The 23,963-nt window shown below is 31.3% G+C and overlaps 2 protein-coding genes across 3 annotated transcripts in view; one reads left to right on the top strand and one right to left on the bottom strand.

Moving 5' to 3' along the window:
• Positions 1–21,460, top strand: part of LOC140437483 (uncharacterized) — a 28,029-nt gene extending 6,569 nt beyond the window's left edge. Inside the window, exons 2-5 of the mRNA XM_072527042.1 lie at positions 8,935–10,753; positions 12,480–12,624; positions 14,630–14,770; positions 15,189–21,460. Coding sequence (XP_072383143.1) covers positions 8,982–10,753; positions 12,480–12,624; positions 14,630–14,770; positions 15,189–15,812 — 2,682 coding nt within the window. The 5' untranslated portion in view covers positions 8,935–8,981 and the 3' untranslated portion in view covers positions 15,813–21,460. The remainder of the gene's footprint in view (positions 1–8,934; positions 10,754–12,479; positions 12,625–14,629; positions 14,771–15,188) is intronic.
• LOC140437484 (cytokine-like nuclear factor N-PAC) overlaps positions 1–23,963 on the bottom strand; it is a 115,451-nt gene that overhangs the window by 29,220 nt on the left and 62,268 nt on the right. The window lies entirely within an intron of this gene.

A 23,963-nucleotide genomic window follows, 5' to 3' on the forward strand; every position in this document is an offset into this window, starting at 1 on the left:
TAAAATGATGACTATCATATTGGGATCTTTGACAAATGCCATTCCATGAAGATACTTACTAAATATTTAGCATTTCGTGGGAAGAAAATATGTATCTTATACTCCGATAAATTTTATTGTTGCGCTTTTTTTGAATATTAATAATATGTATTAACTACTTTACTATGAGATCAATGAGTTTCAGTAATCTAATTTTAGAAAAAATTTCTTTCTTTGTGGAACACTACTACAAATGAAACAAAAAATTTAGACTGAGACATTATTTTCTGCAAAGTTAAGTTAAAGTTTAAAAATGGCACAATAAATAATAGTCTTCCATCATGATTCTGTCACTAATATCTCCGAGAATTTTGTACTTAGGTCGTCACATTTGAAGCATCAAATTTCATTTTATCGGTTTGATATCTTTATGTGTTTATATGCATACTTTTTATATTTTTAAAATCTTCAATACTTTTAGTCTGAACCACTTTCCGTTACATCACAAATTTTTCTGATACTATTGTTTCACAATATACGATGCTTATCAACATTTGATATCAGATGAATAAACAAAAGAAACTATAAAATTATTTTGTTCTGTATGTATAAAGCGATAGAAAGTCAGTTTTCATCCACACAGCAAATGGTTGTGTTGAAAATCTTAGCTCATTGCTCACACATAACAGATACATTATATTCATTATTCATAAGCACAATGATAATAGGTCAGTAATCTTAAAATATCAAGGATATTATTAGAGCATCGATATTACCGGTTTCAGTTGGTATTTTCGCAAGCGTTATGTTCTAATCTAAAAGTTAGTAGAGCACAGATAAACGACGGTATACGTACGATACGAAACGCCTCATGTACGCCATTTCCTTTTATTATTTAATTAAGTGAAGATGACCGCACTCTGTTCACTTGGCTGGTGATTAGTGTAAAAACGAATACATTGCATAGGCCAGGCAGGAATTAAGAAATGTCTTGCATTTCAATCGACGGCGTAGTGCTAGAAGTGATTTTAAAACCACCGCAATGTGTATGAAAAAATTATTAAAATAACAGGTACGGACGGAAAATTCTATTGAATCATAAAATTAATTTTATGCGCCTATAGTAATAAATCATAAAACAATTGCTACGGCTTAAAAAATACCCATTTACTTGGCAATAAACCTCAAATTATAGAAGGAACAAGAAAAAAATAATTGAGATTCAGGCTTCCATGTAGGAAGATCTTCTGCTTTAAAATGTGTAATGACACATCTTAATTGTGAGGCCGAGAAAGTATTGGAAGGTGTAATACATCTTTACAATAGACAAATACCGCATAAAACTTCCAAGATACATAAAAAATCAGAAGACTACCGAAAATCTAGGAGCCCAAGGGGGGGGGGGAAGGCGGGTTGAGAATGCACTTTTATGTCCACTTTTGTAAAAATTATGTAAACTTTTGATTGTTAGAACCGGAGTTATAACAAATTTCGTAAAAAACAATTGCAAAATAGGCATTCGATGGGACTTTTCCAAGTATAACTCAGCTTTCATACGTGCGATTAACTTTCAAAGCCCACTAAATTTTAAAGTTAAATTGTTTCAGATTTCAAAAACTTTGCAAAATTACTTTATCATTATTAATAAAAAAGTTATAATACTTAAACAATAAAAATTTCAATGAACAGTTGCGAATTAATTTGTTTATAAAAAATTTAAATATAATTAAGCTATAAACTTTGATGAAACTTTTAATAACGCTCTCTATGGCGCAAGGTCAGCTCACAGCCAATAAAAACTAATACATACGTAAAATTCATGTAGATTTATCATTATAAATAAAAAAGTTATAATAGTTTATAGTTAAAGTTTTCGATAATTTGTTTATAATAGTTTTAAACAAAATTTAGCCGTAAACGTTGGCAGTTCGGTTAATAGAAGTTATCGAACAATGCAAAACGAACATTATAAGCTTTGATGAATGTTTCTGTTAATTTTTTGCCGAGATATTGATAATTGATTTACGCGCGCCCGCATTCGCTGCTAGCTGACCGCCTCAGCTCGTTATTGAAAATTCCATATCTATATCCATTCCATTAAAATGTTCATTTTGAGTTGTTCTATAACTTCCATTAGCCAACCATTAAAAGTTTATAAAGAATATAGGTTTTTTTAGTGTAATTTGTAATGTTTAATTGTTAACTTTTTATTAATAATAATTTAACTTTTTTATTAATAAAGGGTGCTTTGAAAGTTAATCGCACGTATGAAAGCTGAGTTATACTTGGAAAAACCCCATCAAATGCCTATTTTGCAATTGTTTTCACGAAATTTGTTATAACTTCCTTCTGTTCTCACAAACGAATCAAAGTTTACCAAACGCCATTCTGTGCATGTTGTCATAATGAACAATTTTTATTTTGGTAAAATTAAATATCTATAGTAGTTTAGAAGATACAATAACAATTAAATTGTTAAGAAAAAATTATCTGACGGATTTTCAGCAGGGTACCATCGAAAAAACGAATCTATGCATGTCAAGGTACAGAGGGGACATAGAAGTTGCATATTCAACCCCCCTGACTCACCAGAATACTTTGTCGACTAGCATACAAGGTCGAAGTATTAATAATGGTATCACAAAGAAAAAAGGAACATCAATAGGGAGGTGAAAATCGCGCTTAATAACGGTATCAAAAAGAAAAAAGGAACATCAATAGGAAACAAATAGGAAAAAAAGGAACACAAAATCATCGGAGGACATCGAAAGCGTGAAAATATGGTTCTAGTCTAGTGTGGAAAAGATAAGAATTTGCCTAAAATTAAGAAGAAAAAACAAGAGAGCAGATAATTGACACTTGAATTGACAAACCAAACAAAATTAATGGTTATACCGAGCAAAAATATGTTATCTTAACAACTAATAGACGAGCAGTTGACCCTGAAAAAGACGTTTAGAAACGGAATATACTGACAATCTTTTTTTGCATTTCTACCGCATTACACCTTTTTTATTCGATTTTCAAGTTCAAATGTATTTTTTTATTATTTTTCCTAGTGGGCCGGAAATTGTTAACAAATAACTTAAACAAAAAATTTCCCGAATCGCTTCCAGTAAATTTTTTAGGAAATACTTTTTCTCTCTTAGAAATTTTTCGAAAAATGCTTCTTTTTTTGAGTTATTTGCAATTTTTTGTTAAAAAAATGCCTTAGTGATTTTGGAATTTTTTTTGTAAAAAACTATTGAATGAATTACAATTCTACAAAAAGCTTTATAACCTTTAAATCTTCACGTATAAGTACGAATATTTTGACAAGGATAAGTGTTTTCTATGTTGCTAAAAACATAGAATTTAAACAAATATTTCTAAGCGCCGTGCTCCTTTATCGCCGCGACCGTACACGCTTATTATCACAGCGATATATTGTTCGAAATGCATATTCGAAATATTTGGTTCCATGTTTTGAGTAAGATAGAATCCATTTATTCTTGTCAAAATATTCTTACTCTTGTATTGGAAGGTTTAAAGATTATAAAATTTTTTATAGAATTACAATTTAGTTTAGGTTTTGCAGTTTTTTAGAAAAAAAATCCCAAAAATCACTAATATTCACTAAACACAGGTGTTCACTAAGTTTCAACAAAAAATTGCAAATGACTCGAAATGGAAGCATTTTTCACAAAATTACCAAGATAGAAAAAGTATTTAATTCGATAAGATACGTCCAAAGAGGCAAAAGTCGAAGCGATTTGAAAAATTGTTTTTTTTTGTTATACATTATTAATTTGTTAATAACAATATCTGGCCCACTTTAAAAAATAAAAAAAATACATTTAAAAAAAAAGGTTTGGTGCGGTAAAAATGCAAAAAAAACATTTAGTCGGTTTATGCTCAGCTTATAGGGGTAAACCGCTCGCCTATAAACAGAAATTACTAAAATGCACGTCTTCGAGATATTCAACCAAATTTTAACTTTGGTGTAAAACTTTGGGCGAGGAAAACAATTCAAATAGACGTCGTGAAATAATAGCAAAAGAATAATATTACTAAAATCGTGGAATAGCATCCAATATGGCTAAAAATAGCGGAGTGGAGAAAATTTAATAACCATCTTAAATTATAAACTAAGTATTGCATTGTTGAAATTGTAAAGCGAAATGACTTTCGATGTTAGTCTAATAATAAAATCAAATTACATTATTTTTTAATCATAGTACAGCTGTAAATTAGGCTAATAAAGATAACAGAAGATTGTATTGTTTATCAGAACGAGATAAGAACCGGTACCGGTACCGGCTACGGCTAACAATAGTCTTTGTTGTAACAGGAAACTTACGTTCTAATGCATTATTGTGTCCAATGCAATATTTTGAAACGAGTTTGTACGTAAGTCCTGATAAAACAATGGTTTGAAACGACGTAACGTTTTTTAATTAGCAAAGAATGGTTATCGTAGTTTTAAAGTTAAAAATATATAGAATTAGTTTGTTTCTACGCCACCAACAAATAAAATGTAAAGCCTTGATATTTGTTGTTGTTTTTCAGCAACACTTGCCACTTGCAAAGCAAGACTTTGATATCGTAAATAAACAATAATTGCTTTTATCGCCATCTGACGCTTTTTTTCTTAAGATAATAAAAGGCCCTGGTCAACATATTCACAAGCAGTCTTTATTCCAAGATGATTAGACAATAATTTGCTTGATGCGTAGTATTGGTTGAGTTGTTTGTTTTCATCTAAAATAAGTTTTTCCGCTTGCATTTAGTGGTGCTGGTTTTTAATGCGGTCTGGGTTTTAATCATAAATAACTTCTTTATTTATAGCACCTCTTTATTATATGCATTATAAGAGAGAAAACAAAGTTATTTTCCTATTATCGGGGATCAACATTTGTATTTTAATAATTTTTAATATCCATTTTGGTTTTCAAACACGTCTTCATAGTCTTTTATGGTATAATTTTAGATTGTTCGTTTCTGCTGACTTTCTCACCTGTGTTAGAAAACGTATTATTATTAGATTTAGATATTTTATTTAAAGAAATTCATTGTAATGTTTATAGGCCAGTCAATCATCGTGAAATACATCGATACCCTGTAATTGTCCGTGTCTCCACCGAATTGAGTGAATGTTTAGATTTAGGTTCTATTTATCCTCCACTTCATTTTTAGACTTGTGCCGTTAGTTGCTTTTCATTTTTTATGGGTGAAAACTACCCCCATTAGGAAAATGGTATAATTTTACCACTAAAAAGCGTATAATTGTAAATTAAAGGTAATTAATTCAAATCATGTTTTAATAAAGTGAATGAATGTCATTAAACAACTTAATCTAAGATTTTATTACAGTTTAACCCCTAAATCTCTCCCCCTAGGCTAGTTATAATTAAAACAATGTCATTGAATACATTGTCTCCACTGATTTGCATGGGAAAATTGGATTTAGTGCCTTACTTATCTTACACTTCAAAATTGGACTTGTACCGTTTGTTCAATTTAATTTTTTAGAGGTGAAAACTTTAATTATAAATTCAAGCAATTTGAAATTATTTAATTATAACAGGAACATTAAATTTCTTTACTGTTTTGTTTTGAAATGTTGAACCCCCTTTTTGTATTTTAAACCAGACTGTACTGGCTACTTGATCTAGGTATACAAATTATTGATGAATCGCTTTCACATTTCCTTTTGAGAGTTGTATTTCCTAAGCCATAGGTAAGTACAGTCAATCTCTAATGATGCCGAAACTTTTGCAATAAAAAAATTTAATATTCCTTTACGGTTTTATGTAATTACCATTGTTGTAGTTTAATGAAAAAAAAAATAATAACCATGAACAATAGCTACTAACTTATCAGTTAAGTTTCTATTATTCCATTAATTAATATTTTTTGTTATATTTGGTCGTTACATACTTGTTTAATTACCTTGACTGAGCCCAGCGATGTTTTATCGAAAACAATTACTGAATAAATTATATTTATTTATCGACAAAAGCAACGATAGTATTTTTCAAAACTAATTTGAGGTGATTAGGCCTACCCGTCCACTTTGTGTATATTTACAAAACCAACTTTTACATTGTCATTTCTCTTGTTCAAACAACTATTCTGTTTATATCATGATATATGTCACCATGGAAAATATGTTAGCATTATCGAATAATTCCGGCCAGTTAGAATAAGCAACACAGTTAACAACTGCTTGAAGAACTTAGAATTGTACAAAACAATACCACTACTCGTTGAACGAAATATTAGAAGTATGAAGATTAGGTTAGGCGAGTCTAATGCTTGTAGTAAAAATCGAGCCTGCTAAAAGTTCCAGTTTTTTATTTAATTTGAAGGTATTGTGTGCATATCAACTAACGCAATTGCCAATATACCAGTCGCAGTATACATAATTTAGTTTGAAAACACAATGGTTGATCACTAAATTATGTAAAATAATATATGAATGGCAACTGCACTACACCAATGTACGTAAGTAAAATCATACTCGATGGTAACGTATTAGATCTTTTTAAATATTAGTTTTCTTGAAAATAAGTTTTATGTAAGAGACACTGCTGTCGTTAAAATTCTCTCGTGTCTTTTTCCTATAAATTGAATTGCATATGTAGACCAGAGAAATAAGCAAATAAAAAGTGTTTTACGTGACACTTTTTGATACGGCTAATTTGATGACAACATTGTGTAATAAACAAAATATGCAAAAGATTAAACATTTTTTACTTATAAACAATGTAAGTTGGCTTTAAAAAGAAATACAATTTCCGACGACCCTTAGAATCCGAGTTAGACCTTTTTTTCATTTCTCGATTTTACTATTTCAAAAACTGAATTTATAAAAGTCACAATATCTCTGGTTCTAACCAACGAAAATTGATGTTTTTTTTTTTAAATTTGGGGTACTTTTTAAGTTAATGGAACTGACAAAGCCAAAAGACCAGTAATGTTTCCCATAGTTTTATCATCCATTGTTTACATTATATACATGTTAAATTGGGATACAATAATTTTAGTTTGATAGTAAATGCCTAAAGATTTTGGTTACTTATTTTCATTATTATTGTTTTTTTTTATATAAGTATATATAACATTGTAACTTTTCTTTTATTTTTATTGTTAGTTTATTTTTTTATTGTTTTATATTATTCATTTATTGGTTTGATTTCTTTTAGTTTTTGTTTGGTTGTGGTTTTTTTTTTTCGTTTTAAGCTTATAAATTTATTCGCATGTAATACTGTTTCCCAAGTAATATTAGTAGATTTTACATACTGATATAATGATGTTATAGATACTATTATCCTCTAATGTCAATAGATTTGAAACATTTATTGGAAATTTCATTTTGTAAGATATTAAATTTTGATAAAAATTATCAATTTCTACCTTTTTGAACGGGCATTCTAAAAGAAATTGTTGTAAATCGGCAATTTTATCATATGGACATTTACTATTATCTAACAAACCTATTTTATGTTTATATACTGAAAATAGTGCATGATTACAGAGCATTCGAAAGTTATCCGAATAATTGAACTATTACTCACACCATGCTTTGTCCAATTTTTTGGTTGTATATTCTTAAGAAAGTGTCCTTTTTCTCCACATTTTATATTTTATCTGCCATTTTTCCTTAAGTTCCTTACGAAAAATGGGAATAAAATCAGATTCTGATATTTTTAATCAAGAGTATTCTTCCATTTTTCGCACCATTTGGGACACTTCGTTGTATAGATTATAAAAATTCAATAAGTTAATTTGTGTTGTTTATTTAACAGAGGGAATTATAAAAATAAGCCTTTTTCTTCAATTTGGTGGTACAGACTCTAATTTTATTTCTATATTTTTCAGTAAAATTTTCCAAAATCACTTTTCCATATATACCTTTAGTACTTAAAATCAAATGGCGATATTAAATTTTTTATAAGTAAAAATATGACGTTCAATCTTTTACATATTTTTTTTATTACATATTGTTATCACCAAATGTAGCAAAAGCAATTGTTAGATACCTGTATCAAGTAGTGTCATGGGAAAGTCGTTATTTCCCTGCTTAAGGCTACAATGGAACTCTGATAATTAAATTGATTGAAAGAAAAATCGTGAAAAATAAATATTATTTTATGCAAGCATCGAAAAAATGCATTACACTTATACCTACAGGTAAATACGTTTCCTCAATAGTTTGCTATTAAAATTCATAATGTAATATTGTAAACTCTTGGATAATAGTTTTCACAAAACTTACACTTTTATGTTTGAAATTGTCTGGTGCGATATAACTATAAGCGGGCCAGAACTGCAGTATACTGCGTAAAATGACAAGCAAAAGAAAACATTAAGAGGAATCAGAAATAAAAATTTATTTTTCAGTTTCATTTGTAACGAAAATGGTGATACAAGCCTCCCGCTCTTTTCGACCGAAAGGTTACATGAATGACTTCGGCTCTTAACTCGGCGACCTTGTAGAGAGGCTTTATAAATATGAGAAGCACAGCCAATTCCTGTCGACTTCTAATAAAATAAAAATCGATCGATAATTAACGCATCGGCGAGATATTTTCGTCTGTTCTGGTCCAATTGTACGATCGATATTATAAGCCAATAACATCAGTTGATTTGAAATTGTGACACCAGCCCGTAATTTTTTAAAACGGTTATGAGAGTTCAAGGCTTCTTTGGGTCACTAGGGAAATCAGCAATATTTCTTATATTCAAGTAATTGAAACGAGATCTAATACTAACCACTATAATTTTAAGTTATTACAAAATACGTAAAGTGATTGGAAGTTTGTCTATTATCTGGATGTTTCAAATTAATTGATAAAATACATGATAACATTGTACCGTATAATTTTTTTGTTTATATTAAAACTACTAGATAAATGTTATCTAGTAGTATTATCTAGAAACCTTTTGATTGTTTAAACTTATTTATTACAGGTAACTGAAAGCCCTTACTTCTCCAAAGACAATGAATAACGAAAAATATGGAACTATTTCGCCGGCCGAAAAAAGCCGGTAACACAAAATGGTCGCTGCTGTTTGTATTATTTGTTGGGATATCGGCAGCGCACACAAGACACGGAGATGGAGTTATAACTCAACGCATTTCGAGAAATACTTCTTCGAACAACTGCGTTCGTGTCAGAAGCAACATTTTGCAATGTCGCAACAGAACGGTAGAAAATCTTCTTATTCCTGCAGATGTCATCCATCTGGACCTGGAGTATGTTACAGGTGGAAGTTTGGACGTAAAAAACATTCACCAGCTAAAATGGTTACACAGCTCTATACGTGTCATCAACGATGCGATAGTCAATCCGCAAAATTTACAAATATTAGATCTGTCTTTCAATAATCTTACAGTTTTAGAAGATTACCAATTTCGCAATTACACCAATTTAGTCAAAGTAAATATATCTTTTAATATCATCGATGATCTTCCCAGAGACGTTTTCAAGTCGCATACCAGTACGGAAGTATTATGTCTAAATCATAACAATCTTAAAGCAATACCTTTTCAAGTCTTTTCGCCTTTGGAAGGACTAAGGGAATTAGATTTATCACACAATAAACTTGTCACGTTCCTCGATCACTTTTTCAAATTCAACAAATACATCGAAGTGTTGCTACTCAACAACAATAATCTCACGAAAATCACTTCTAATAGTTTAGCTGATTTGACTGATCTCAAGAGACTCGATCTATCTACTAATTCCCTACAATTCATTGCCAAAGGTTTGTTCGACTCGCTTTCCAATTTACAGTACTTAAATTTAGCGCATAATCCATTGATGAACATGGCCAGCGGTACTTTCCGAGGTTTGCGCAACTTGAGAATTTTAGATCTGAGCCACAACAAACTTTCTCAATTAACCTTTGGCTTGTTACATTTTAGTCCTCTATTGACTTCGATTACATTAGACAACACCTTGATCGAAGTAATACACAATACTGAGCTATTGGGAGTACCTAAACTGAATGTACTGAATTTAAGACGAAATAAAAAACTTAAAATGATAGAGACTTACGTCTTTGCTGATACACCTTTTCTTAACGAACTGGACATCAGCGGCAACAATTTAACGTTCCTACCGCAATCTATTGCAAATCTAACTTATTTAACTAAGCTAAATATTAGTAACAATCCATGGGCTTGCGATTGTCGCATGTTCTGGTTTGCTCGTTGGGTGCCCAACATCAAAATGAAGGGCAATATGGTCCTGTCAGACCTAACCTGCCCTGATGCCTACACAAACGACATGTTGCCTACGTTACAGCATCTTAATTGCACTTCTCCTAGAATAGTATATAAAACACCTACTAGACGCTACCGACTTAATTCGGATGCATTACTCGAGTGTAGATTTGCAGCTAATCCTTTTCCTTCTATAACGTGGGTTACGCCGAAGAGAGAAGTCTACCACTGGAATCCGGATCAAAGTATTCCAGATACCTTTAATAAACATCCCCACGCTCACGACCAGTTGATGATACCTCTAAGAGTGATCCCTCCACGTATTCAAATACTAGACAACGGAACTCTTTGGGTTAAGAACGTAACTAGAGAAGATTGCGGTCGTTACACCTGCTATGCTAGTAATCCAATAGCGAATTTAACGGATAATGTGTTGCTGCACATCGATCCCACGGATTGGAACCACGTGAGGATCATTTCTTTGATCGTGGGAACGCAAAGCGCTGCTGGATTCCTAGGGCTGACCCTGATCATACAGTTCCTACGATATTTAACCAACAAGTAAGTTTTTATTTTGGTTTTATTTCATAAAAATAATTTAATTGAAAAAATATGGATTGGGTATATAAGTTTTTATAATATATAATTTTCTTGGAAAATAATATTGCGTTATTTACTGAAGAATGATTTTTTTTATCTAGTATTTCAAGTTAAAAGCCGAAACCGAAAAGTTGTTAGTTATTCAAAAAACATATCAATTCCTAGTTAGGCGCCGTTCATAACGACGGCAGACAGACTAAAAAGTCGATTATTATAAATATTTTAGAACCTTTATGGCTGAATTCCAAATATGAGAACGTCTAAAAAAAGGAAAGTTACGAAGTGTAATTTGTAAATCAACTTGTAAAGTGAAGTAATTTTTTATAATTTTATTTTGAAATTATTTAAAATCTAGATTAGAATTTAAAAATTTATATTGATGTGTGATACATTTAATATAATTATTTTCCGCTAGTACGTTATTGAAATTTCAGAAAACTTTTTGATGGAAATATTTTAAATTTATGCGTTGTATGTTCCTATAAATTAACTGCTCTTAGCTAATATGAAATTAATGTTTTCTCGGGATATTTTTATGTACCCTTCTATATTTTCGATTCATACATGTTTTCCAGACTTTCCGTTCGATTTTTTTCTATTTTCACCATTAAATTTTCAAAACATCGCAACTTGTTTTGTTAATGGAACAATTTTGTCTTACGTAATATATTTCTACAATAGTACAATTATAACAGTGATCGTTATTCTTCCCCGTTGTGTCTTTCGCATGTTTTAATTTATCTATTTAAATTACATATAGTTTTCGAACAAATTATGTTATGTGTAGCTAAAGGTTATGGCAGACAAATATTTAAGTACTATATTTAAGTTGGTATTGATAAACAAAACGTTTTACATTTTAATGAGTATATACATATAAAGACAGCTAAATAAAATTATTTTTTCATGTTCAAATGTCGCGTGTGAAAGTTTCTAGAATTTTCCGGTTATATTTCATACCGATATGATCAAATTGGCGAAGATTTTCATGTGGTAAATTGCTTTTGGTTGGAATGAAAACGTTCATACAAACGACATAAAAACAGTTTTCTTCTAAAAGTTAAAACGATTATGAGATGTAATGTATTAAATAGCAATCAAGTTTTATGATGTTTACAGTAAAATCGTAATTTTTATAAGATTTAGTTTACTTTTATCCAAGGAAAACTTTGATGTAACAAGCTATTTATAAATTGTAAAAGCAAACAAATGAAAGTTGTATTCATCCAGAATTAGAATCAGTTAGATGCAATAATTTACACCATAAATGCATTCGGCGTATCTGTGCCTAGATAAATCACTCGCATGTTCAAAACATTGTTAACATGTTACATATATTTCAGAATAAATTGGTTGATCCCAAGTATCACATTATACAAAGTGTTCTCAAAAAAAAATAATTTGCAGTCTGTTATTAATTGATCTACCGAGAACTTTTTGAGAATAGTGTTAAATTTTTGAAGAGTAATAGTGACAAATATCAATTTTATTCTGCTCCTCGTACAACGATATAAATTTTATTTTTTTTTTTCTAACATGGAGAAAACACCATACAAATGGTGAACTATATATTTTAATAATTATTTCGAAATACGACATTATAACACCCGTTCAATTAATTAAAATATTTTTAGATCTCGTGAGACTAAGACGACAAATGAAGCCATTAACTCTAAATTTCTTCCAGGTTCGGTGTCTTCAATAACTTCTGCAGCTTTTGTAAACGGGACAGAGTGTCGCCGAGAGCAAGACAAATATACGCGATGCTCGACAACATTGAACAATACAAAAGTCAACAACTCGAGAGGCTGCGAGAAAACTATGCCCTACAGGTAAATATATACTGTTTTAAAAGCTTGAAAAATATGACCCAAATAGTGTGTTTAGATAATAAAAATGAATAATAAAACAATGTTGGAATTCGGGACACGCGATTCAAAAAACATTTTTTCAATAGCCGTTGTTAAGTTTTACCAAATCCAAAATTTATTTACGGTAACGATGTCAACAAATTCATTTATTTTAACTCCAACCTAAACATTTACTATAAACCAGTAGCCAGTGGTGTTTGTTGTGTGACTGAAATTCCAAGGATTTTTTGGAGAGAAAATTTTTTGCAATTGTTGCCAAGAAATACCGAAGCATAATACATATATATATATAATATATAAACATTATAGAATAATGTTATTAACACTATAAAGCTATGGGCGAATTTGAAGTTATATGCAAAGTACCCATATCAGGTGAACCTACCCAAACTATTAAAGACATATCTATCTACCTACCAAATGGATATACATTGGAGTGTCTCCTTTTCCTTTTATGTTTCCAGAACATTGCTATGGAGAAAGCGGTAAAAGACGCCGAATTAGACTAAACTATTTTTTAATAAATCTTAGCAATTATACCCTATGCAGATGATCTGAATTTAGTTGCCCATATGGCAGGGATACTACTATTCTAAAGCTTAAAAAAATATGGCAAATAAATGAGGAGAAAATCAAATGATGACAAAAACAGATACATTTTATAAATAAAAGGCAGATAAAGAGTACCTTTCTTCTAAAAATCTTGCCCAAGTACTTTCGCTCTCAGGGCATCTTCAAGGGCATTCCGTCAAAAAATAGCTATTCAGCACATTTATAAGTGTAATAAATATATAAAATCCACAATTTTTTGACGAAATGTACTCTGAGAGCGAAAGTACTCGGGTAAGATTTAATAAAATCACTGTGCTCAATATCTGCCTTTTATTTGTAAAATTAATTTATATCTTATTGAAAAAAAATATATATCAAACACAAACACATATCAGGTGGAAAGCCTGATAACTCTTATAACATAGGAAGACTGAGATAGGTTGGATATCTAGCATGATCACCACACAGAAGAATTTTCCAAACGACTTTTTATGTCATAGTCAGGAGACGTAGAGAGAGAGGTAGGCCAAAACTTAAATGGAAGGACAGAGTTCATGAGAATGCAAGGAAAATTGGTGGGACATACTCTCAAAAGTTGTCAATGGATACTGAGTGGCGATTAGGACTTAGGAAAGGCTTTTTAGGGCTTTAACCTAACCAGTATAAGAAAGTTTTAAGAATACAAGTTAGGAATATTGACTTCCAATTTGGATGATATCTTACCAGTAATATGTTTGAAATCGAATTACAGTTTTGCTGTAATCCCTTCATAAACTAAAATCAATAGAAATTCATACAAAATTGAATCAGAAAATTAAGAAGAGGGGATAATCTAATACAAGGAAATTATTCTCCACGCGTAGAGGACACATCCAAGAAAACTACAATATCTGTAGCACATAAAGCGCGGTGATAAATACGGCATCGTACGACTTATTAATCAGAGGAAAATAGTGGACAAAAGAAATATAAATCAAGAAATTAAAAAATTCGAGGAAGTGGTTTGGATGTGATTCAAGTCAACTCTTAGATCAGATATTTCAAAAGTCAAAATAGATACTTTTCAAAGATTCGATTCTGTACAATATACTACTAAAGTATCCGTCGTACTTATAGGATACTACTTATTTAGAAAATATTGATTACCTGAATTTTTTTGGATTCTTTCTCTACAAAATAATTGTTGTATATTGATCATGTAATTTTTTTATGCATTTATGCTAATTTACTAATGCACCAATTAAATTAGACGTGACAAATTTACTATGAATAATTACATCAAAATAAGCCAACTACGCAATAATTTATGACTGTTTTTCTAAATGAATAATGTAATAAAATTTGAAGAATGTTTTTAATGGTCGTCTAATACTATTTTCGTTAGATTTATGTACCTACTACTCTTTAATTGCAGGTGACTAGAATAAAGGACAACTGTGCACAACAGATGGAATGGATCCAAAACAGCTACCAGGCCCAGGCGAAACATCTGAAAGACTTTCGGGACATTGGTACTGCTCATCTGAGCACTTTAAGAGGTCAATATTACGACCAAGTAAGTAAAATTATTTAGTTAAGATATTTGTTTTATTGGCGTAAATACTAATTTGTGCTGTCACATTTTAAATTGACGATTTGACAGATTTAGGCCTGGACGTTCGACCAAATCAGGAATTTGCAAATGTATAATATTTTCCTACACCTTATCAAAAACATAAAGATTCCACAAATTCAAGTATTCATAGAAACAATTATTCAGTTTATTAAAAGACAAAAGAACATCAAGCTACAATAAGTGAATATAATGCCAAATGAGATTAGAATTGAATACATGTGAAAAATTGATAGATTGAAAATTGATTTATTTGTTAGTTATTTCCTACTTCATATGTAGTAACTAAATAACTAATAAATGAATTTATAGTAATTAACTCCATTAAATCAGTCTCCTATTTTACATATTTTCATTTCAGGTAAAGAAAGTAAGGGATTACTCCACGGGTCAGCTGAATTGGGTCAGAGAAAACTACGTCTTCCAGCGAAACAAGATCCGCAAATTCAGTTCTCATAAAGTCCTTCAACTTCGAGAGACGTATAAGTTTCAACAACAGACTCTCAACAAGGTGTTGGAGAATCTTCCCAGCTTGTATTTTGAAAATTGTCGGACGGGAACATGCGGCCGAGCAGAATCCCTAGTGTTTGACCCCACCGACGCAGAGAGCGTAGACTGCTACATAAAAAGTAAAATAGAGAAACTCGCTAATCTAGACGCTAGTTTCACAGACGTGACGCAGAGTAGAATGTCTTTGTACTACACGCCTTCGGAAAGGTCGGTGATGGACAAGTCACCCACCGAAATTCCATTCATCAATTATATCGAAGAACCACCTAGAGGCTTCTTGATGATGGAAGAACCCACTACTTCGGTCTGCAGAAAGGTCGGCTTCATCGATAGCGTGCTACCCGATCTCAGCTACGATGGTCTACTTAAAGGCGAAACTAAAATACCCGAAATAGTGCCGAGTTCTAGTTTACCAACGATATCTGGAATTTCTGCTCCACCAAAAACGACAGTGCAACACGAGACTTCGTTATAGAAAATTCAAGATAAGTGATACGGACTCTGGTGAGGGACTTTTTGAATATTATAAGTAAAAACGCTACCTTAAACTATGTATTTTACCTAGATTTAAGCAAATAAATAATCTCTGTTGATGCCGAAATTCTACTTTTAATAGTATTTTTTTCCATAAGAAAAAAATATACATAATTTCTTATATATTATGATATAAGACCTTTGGTCGCTTATAATAGTTAATCTTTTCATCTTACAATAAATTTTATATATTGTATCTTAGCCTCATAGAGATGTCAAGTCTTCTATTATCATCTACCCTCCAACGTGCACTGCTAGACATAGGCCTCTCGCATGCTTTTCCACTTAGTCCGATTTTGCGCCATCTGAATCCAATTTGTATTTACTATTTTCAAAATTCAATGGAGCAATGGAGGTTGACAGAGTTCAAATAAAATAGTTAGGAGAAAAATTTGTGTTAAGGACCCAGTTAAAAGAATTACAAATGGAACTGGACAGTAAATGTTGCCGGGGTCAAAGATGGAAGATGGACCAAGAAATTTTTAGAATGAAGACCTAGACACGATGCTCATCGTAATCGAGGACGTCCTAGAACAAGGTGGTCGGATCATGCAATGGAATTATTTACGGGAGACCTATGTTCAGAAGTGGACTCAAAATAGCTAATGAACATGATGATTTTGATGATGATGAACGTTTGCTACTCCTGATCTTTTGCGTATAGTAGCATTAGGTATAGAAACTCCCTAACATTATTCTCTCCATTGCTCTTTCCGCAACTTGTAGTTTACTCGCGGATGTTGAGTTTCTTCACTATACGTCAACACTGGCAGAATACACTGATTAAATAGTTTTCTTTCCAGATACATTTAAATATTTCACCTACAAATATCCTTTATTTTTCCAAATGCAGCCGTTTATTCTTCTTCTCTTCAGCTTGATTGTTTAGTAATCACGATTCTGGTCTCATAGTTCAAATACTTATACAAGTCAACTGACTCCTTGTCTTCAGAACTAAAATATTTTTGCTGTGTAGTAGCTGCGTTTCGAATTCTTGGGGACATTATCTGCATCTGTGCAAAGCTGCCTGCAATGAGAACGATTTCATCTGCAAACGTAAGATTATTTAAAAATTTTCCATCTAGATTGATGCCCTTCTCGGTCCAATCTATTGTTTCCCAGGCATATTTCCTGTATACAGTATCCTCATAAGTCTTACAAAAGCTGTAGCATGCTCATAGATATATTTGGTCTAATCTACATTGCGTTAGAGCACGGAGCATTTCACTTTGGTTGACCATATCAAATGCTTTTTCAACAAAGACAAAGTATTAGGGTCTTTATATTCAATGATCATTTGTTCTGTATCCAGCTCTAAATCCTGCTTGCTCACAAGATTGATATTTATATTTGTTTCAAAAAGGCCTCTTTCTGAACAAACACACACACATAAGATGGTAGAAGTCTAGAAATCTAGTATTAATGTCCATATTCTGTACTTTTCTCAACTTGGTGTCTTTCTTACTTTTTTCTCTATATAGTTCTGTGTAAAAATTTCTAAAACTATCTTAATTATCTTTTATGTCCATTTCGATCCGCTAGCTTAATATTGTTCTTAACTGGAGCTTGACTTCTCTTCAGCACCCTTACAACTTCTATTTTCCTCAAGAACCGTTGATTTGATGTTTTTTTTTATATTGTCTTAAGTCCTTTCTCATTGCTTTATTAATATCTTCATAAATGGTACATCATTTAAATTGGTGTCATTTAGCTTTATCAAGATAGTTTCTTTTTAGTACATATATCTTCGTCAAACACTATTTCCTATTACAGCTACTGCATTTCAAATATTGTTAAATAATTCAACCATCACTGTTCCATAATAGTATAATCAACTCGTCTTTCTGCAAGATTTACTTTCAAATTATCTACTAAATTCTTTAATGTGTAGGTACTTACTTCATTGAGTATTCACTTTATAATGACCTAATTTCCACTTACTGGTAGTTGCTTGTAATGAGCGAAACTGCTCACTTAGCATATTGCTGCAATTTTCAATATTGCACTTTAGTCTGTTAATATATTTGAATCTAAAGATTATATACACTTAACCACAAAAGTTTTGCAACACCAAAAATTATGCTCATGGTTTTAAACATATCAGGAAAATAAAAAAAAATGTAAACAAAACATAAAACTACAACATGATTTCGGTGTCTCAAACTTAACATAAAAAAACCTTTCCTTTCTTCCAGCGGTATAAGCCCAAAAGAGAAGTTTGAGTGAGTAACCATTTGTGTTGTAATACCAAAGAAAAAATCTAAAACAAAATTAGCAGAATCCGTTCACGGGAAAATCAACTTTGAAAATGAGCATAATTCTTGGAGGTGCAAAACTTTTGCGATTAAGTGTATTATTTACTTTGGTCCAAAAATATTAACGATAACCTTTATAACCCACACAAACTGGAATTTTTCGATATTAAAACGGTATATTTTTAATTTCCCCCTGGATGTTCTTCACATAGTGATAGTTGTCGAGATAAATCTTACATTTCTTCTATTTAATGGGAATCAGAAAAGTCACTCAAAAAATATCGCTTACTGCGGGGCACAAATTAATTGTCTGCTTAATATGAAACTTAGTCCCTTAGTTTCTCATCGCCACCACGTCATTATTCTACTTCAATGTCGCACTCGTCAGAGAAATCTTCATTTCATATTGGGATCTCAGTAAAAGTGTTCAGAAGGGCATCGAAAATTTCCATTTTCGTATGATTTTAAAAAGGATCTTTCAATTAAAATAGCAAAACGCTGCTAAATGTCAAACTTATTGTACACCTCTCAGATGAAAGTCTTGGCGACTACTTTCACGTAACTGTTCATTTTATTAAGCTTAAGTTCACCGCTCCTGCCATAGGCTATTCCCGACACATTCAATATATATATATATATATATATATATATATATATATATATATATATATATATATATATATATATATATATATATATATATATATATATAAATACAATCGATCAATCAAAACATTAATGTTAAATATTATGAATAGATAAAATAGTGTTAAGGTAACGTTTTTTTTGACATGTTTCCACCAATCGGTATTCCTTGACTGGACTTTTCCGTATTTTAAAAATTGCTGTGATACGAGCCGATATACCGTGTAGGAACTGCCTGACTTAGTGCCAACTTAGAAGCTGTGGAGCTTAATCAATCTTTTTCTTTGGTTTACACGAATTGCCAAAAGACTTATGTTAATTATTACAGTGAAAGTGATGTTACAATTATGTTTTTGTATTAGTGTAAGTTTAAAACTTGGAAGAAGATTTACTACTAGTCATTTTTTGGAAAGACTGAATTTTTCATCAAGACATATATTCCTGAAATCCTATTATTGTGATTTATATTTTAAATTGTCTTCAAACAACGATTTGGAATTTAATTTAGAATTTTTTTTATACTATTGTTTCATATTCGTGTCACATAATGTATTACAATTTCAATTTGGGATTGATTTAATCACAAAAATTTGATCGTTCCGTGAAATATTTTCCAAAGTTTTTCGAAATTACACGCAAAGTTATCGTTGCCACAAATTCTACTGTGATCTAAATATCCTGCCTTCAAAAATTCTTTCGTCAAACAAATAAAAATATACTGCATAGTAGATCATTTAAAACAATATATTCCATTTAGTAGCTGGATTGTCTGATTTGATACATTGAATTGCTTGTTAAAAATTAACACCATAGTAACCAATAAAAAGAACACAATCGAAGCAATAAAGCAAAAATAAAAAAAAGGTTTTAAACCAATAGCAGATGATGAGACAGAATATAATGTAGTTTCAGTCATATGCAACATGAAATGTTCACAAAGATGTAAATCATCAAAACATCAAAACAGTTATTCTTTACCATCCAATAATCGTTGTCAGTTGTCTTTCAGTATAAAGGATTCCTTTAAAATTCAGTTTATATTTTAGAATTTTGTTCTACAAAGACATCTACTCAATTAAAAAGTTTTTTCTTCTTTTACTTCTAAAAATAACCCAAAATCTAAAAATTTGTTTCCTTTAAACGAACATATTCCAAAGAACTGTATTTTATTTATATTTCACAGCCGCTATCTTAACACGGGTATTTAAAACAATGCTGTAGAGGATATTTGTTTAACTGTCAAGTGTCACGTAAGATCATTGTTTTATCATCATCAAATCGATCAGATCTAACATTTTACCCTGTTAGAACCACCTTCTGGTTAATGGTTTAAGTCCACAGTCAAAAAAACCCGACAGCACTCATACAGAACTACATTCTTTTCTCAATGAAAATTACTTCACTTGAGAGCTTACAAAAATTGGCACTAGAATTTCACTAGATACAGAACACAACATAATCTGATGTGCTGTAGTACTTAAGTCCCACACAAACCAACTTTTACGACCCTACAATGGATGCTTTTGGATTTTTATTACGTTCCGAAAAACGGAACTATTGTTTTACTGTTAGATAGCTGAACTTTCAGTTGTTCAATCGCAATCAGCGGCCTTTCATAACTACATAGAATTTGTCATAAACCATTGTAGTCAAACACTCATTCAGGATGTGCTTCACGAAAATTCAATTCGATCTTAAAGCTCTGGTCAATAAAACATCATTCTGTAACTGTTTACTGGTCTATAATAGATCATTCTGTCAAAGTGACTATTGGAAAGTTTTAAACAAAGACATTTAATTTTCACTGTATTTCAGTGTTTTTGCGACAAACAAATTTAGAGAATGTATTACAAATCAGGCATGCTACATATCTCAATGATATGCAAATAAATTTGGTCATTCATTACTAAATATACGTAATACCAGGAATCGTAACACACTTGTCACGACATATTCATACTGCAACGCATTCCAATACATGTTTTCAACATAAACATATGGTTATATTTTGCTACTTTTTTTTGTAGAAACGATTAACAAACATTGAATGACGTTTAAAAGACTAACAAATTAAAAATATTCATTATTTTGTTTACCAAATTACGAAAAAAACATGAAAAAGTAAATTTATTCAAAACAATACGTATACATGTCATCTGGTTCTATTATTTAGCCTCCTAATTGTGGCAGGGATAACTTGGAAAAAGGAATGTAATGAGGAGAAACTTTTAACTAAAATACCTTTTTATGATTATGGTGGGCTCTTTTAAGTAGAGTAGTAATTTCTTAGGTTATGCTTCCAGAAGATAGATCTTTTCAAAATAGGTTAATAGATAGGATATAGGAATAGAATGTGAACTTGTATAATATGTATTTGCATCAGTTATATCCTTAGGGTGAATTTTGGTGTATAATAATCTTGGTTTAATTAATACACGAAAAATTATGTAGTAGTACAATTGTCACATTTTCTCTATAGTTGATTCTTTTGTATGTACAGGAGCACTCCATTGCATGTGAATGTTCGTCTGGCAATTGGAGGTTACACATTTAAAGAGGGTTTCAAAGAAAATGGAGAGTAAAAACTATTTTTTATTAAATATCTTTGTTGTACTCCTTTCGAATGTGATTATAAAATAAACTGTTACATAGTATCATTTAGGTAATAAAATGTATTGAGAATTAAAAAGTGGTATTCTTTATAATCTTGCAGAAATTCCATATATTTTAGTCAACCGACATTGGTACGACAGTTGTAGTTTTTTACTGATTTTATTTAATATATTAACTTTAACAAAGATGGACCTACTTATAAAACAGATGCTAACACATCTTTGAAGTTAAGACTGTAAGAAGAATACTTGATGCAGTTTGTGAAAACGACACCTGGAAAAGGTGATATAACTTCGAGGTCTATAGGAAATATAACACGTGGCAAATGGCAGGGATCTAATATCCTTATAGCCCAGTCAAAATAAAAAAAATATTGGATTGGGTTTCAAATTGAGATTTTCTCCAATTAAAGGTTTAGGTGACACGGAAGTGATTTTTTCATGAAAGTATCGGATTATAATTTTACGGAATCATTGTTTAAACATTGCTTAAAACCTCAAAATTGCCATGAGTTTTTTTAGATTCCACAAAAAAGTTGTCCCCATAGAAGTTTTTATCCTTTTTTTGTCGACGTTTTTTAAAAAACGTTTTTTTTTTAGACATTCTAAATAAAATTTTAAAGTTTTAAACTCTGCCGTAGCAGATCCTAAACCGGTTGAGAAAGAAGGAGGGGAGACCTGGAAAACGTAAATATACGCTAAAAAGCCTTCGATGTGTGGAAACAAATAGAAATGAACTTGGCAGCGAAAACGAACAATGAATATAGGATGTTAGAATGTAAAGAGTATCAACAATAAATACCAAGAAACTTTTACGGAATAAAAGAATGAAAAATTAACATCGAGATAGCGGTACTTACTGAAGTAAAGAAAAATAATCAAGGAAACGAAATAATAGAATATGTTCATTACTATAATAGTACAGCGGAGTAAATAAAGACAAAAGAGCAAAAATAAAATTATTCTAAAACGGGAAGTGTCTAGAATAAAAATTTAAACAGATAATTCAATATTGTTATCCATTGAATGGCATTTATTATGACTTTAAATTGTTTTTACATAAAGTACCTCGACAACAACTATGGCTGTTGGTACAGAAACAATAATATTTAATATATAATAAATAATTAAAACAAATTATAGCACTTTAATGTCATATTACGTTAAATCTTGTGGTAGAGTTGAGCGCTTTTTAGAACCTGTATAGTTTTTTTCGTGACCTCTCTAGGGTTGTTGAGCATTCCCTTAGGAGTGTCTGTTTGTAGTGCCTATCCGTTTCGTATATTGGCGACCATCAAGGCAATCTGTATTTTGCAAACTGCGACTCTGAAAAGATTGTGGTTGTTGTGTTCAACCACGTACGTAGATTTTTCAGTCCGGAAATTGTTCGCCTCCCTGGTTCTCGTCTTCCTTATACTTTGACTTGTAGAATTAATTGCAGCAACCCATTTCTTTCGCTGTTCCTCATTATGTGACCAATTCGATTTTGGCTGTTTTTATTGTGGTTGACAACTCTTTTTCTTTTTGCATTCTTATAAATTTCATTTTTGTTAAATATGGTGAGTGAGGTGTCTATAGACGGAGGGGGTTTACCCCCGGGGGAAAATAAAGGTAGAGGAAGTGAACTAATCGGAAGAAGGTCCCTAGTTTTAAGTAGTTGGGTAATTAATCGAGGTACAGATTTTATGATATGGTGTTGGATATTGTTGTTGGAAGAAGACGGCATTATGGTAATTAGGGAATGGACGGGATTAAAGCGATTTGCGGATGTTGATGCAGCATATGAAAGTAGAAGAGATTATCGTCTTAAGGTGAGAGAAGGTTAATTGGATTTACGGTACATGCTCTCGATAGAACAAGAGCAAAAAGCGCCTAGACATAAACGGAGCGCGCTATTGTGAAAGAGTAATGAATCTATGTCAGATCGAAAGGCAGAGGAATAGATAAAGCTACCGTAGTCGAGTATAAATAAAGTAGTTTCATCGGCACCCCGTTGAAGATAACTGAGGGTTTTAAGAACGTTCAGCCTTTTAAAACAATTGGTTTTAAGTTCAGAGATGTGATTCTTCCAATTTAATCTGGTGTCAAATATCAAACCGAGAATTTTACATTGATTACCAACAGATGGTAGAGAATTGATAAATAAAATTTGGAGAAAGGGAGTGGAGGTTCTTCTGGAAAATTTTAGATCCGTTTTAGGTTCGTTAGATCTATCTTAAAATAGACTTACTGCACTTTGTATAAGTTTACATGTGCCATGGACAGATTTACCATGGCAGTAAATGATTAGGTCATCAGCGTATTGAACATATTTGATGGAGCAGGAAAGGAACTGCAAATTTCGTTGATTGAAAGAATAAATAGAGTTGAACTTAATACAGATCCTTGAGGGATACCGTGATTTTGAGAAAGAGATTGAGAAAGTTTACCATTGACAAGGACTTTAAAGGTTCTTCCAGTTACAAAGTTTTTGACAAATAAAGGAATATTACCATCTAAATTATAGTAAGAGAGTTTGTCAATTATTGCTTTTCTGGAGATTGAATCAAATGTCCATTCAGTGTCAAATATAGTTGCTAC

The sequence above is a fragment of the Diabrotica undecimpunctata genome, chromosome 3 (genome assembly GCF_040954645.1).
Source record: "Diabrotica undecimpunctata isolate CICGRU chromosome 3, icDiaUnde3, whole genome shotgun sequence".
In the NCBI taxonomy this organism is placed as follows: Eukaryota; Metazoa; Arthropoda; class Insecta; order Coleoptera; family Chrysomelidae; genus Diabrotica; species Diabrotica undecimpunctata.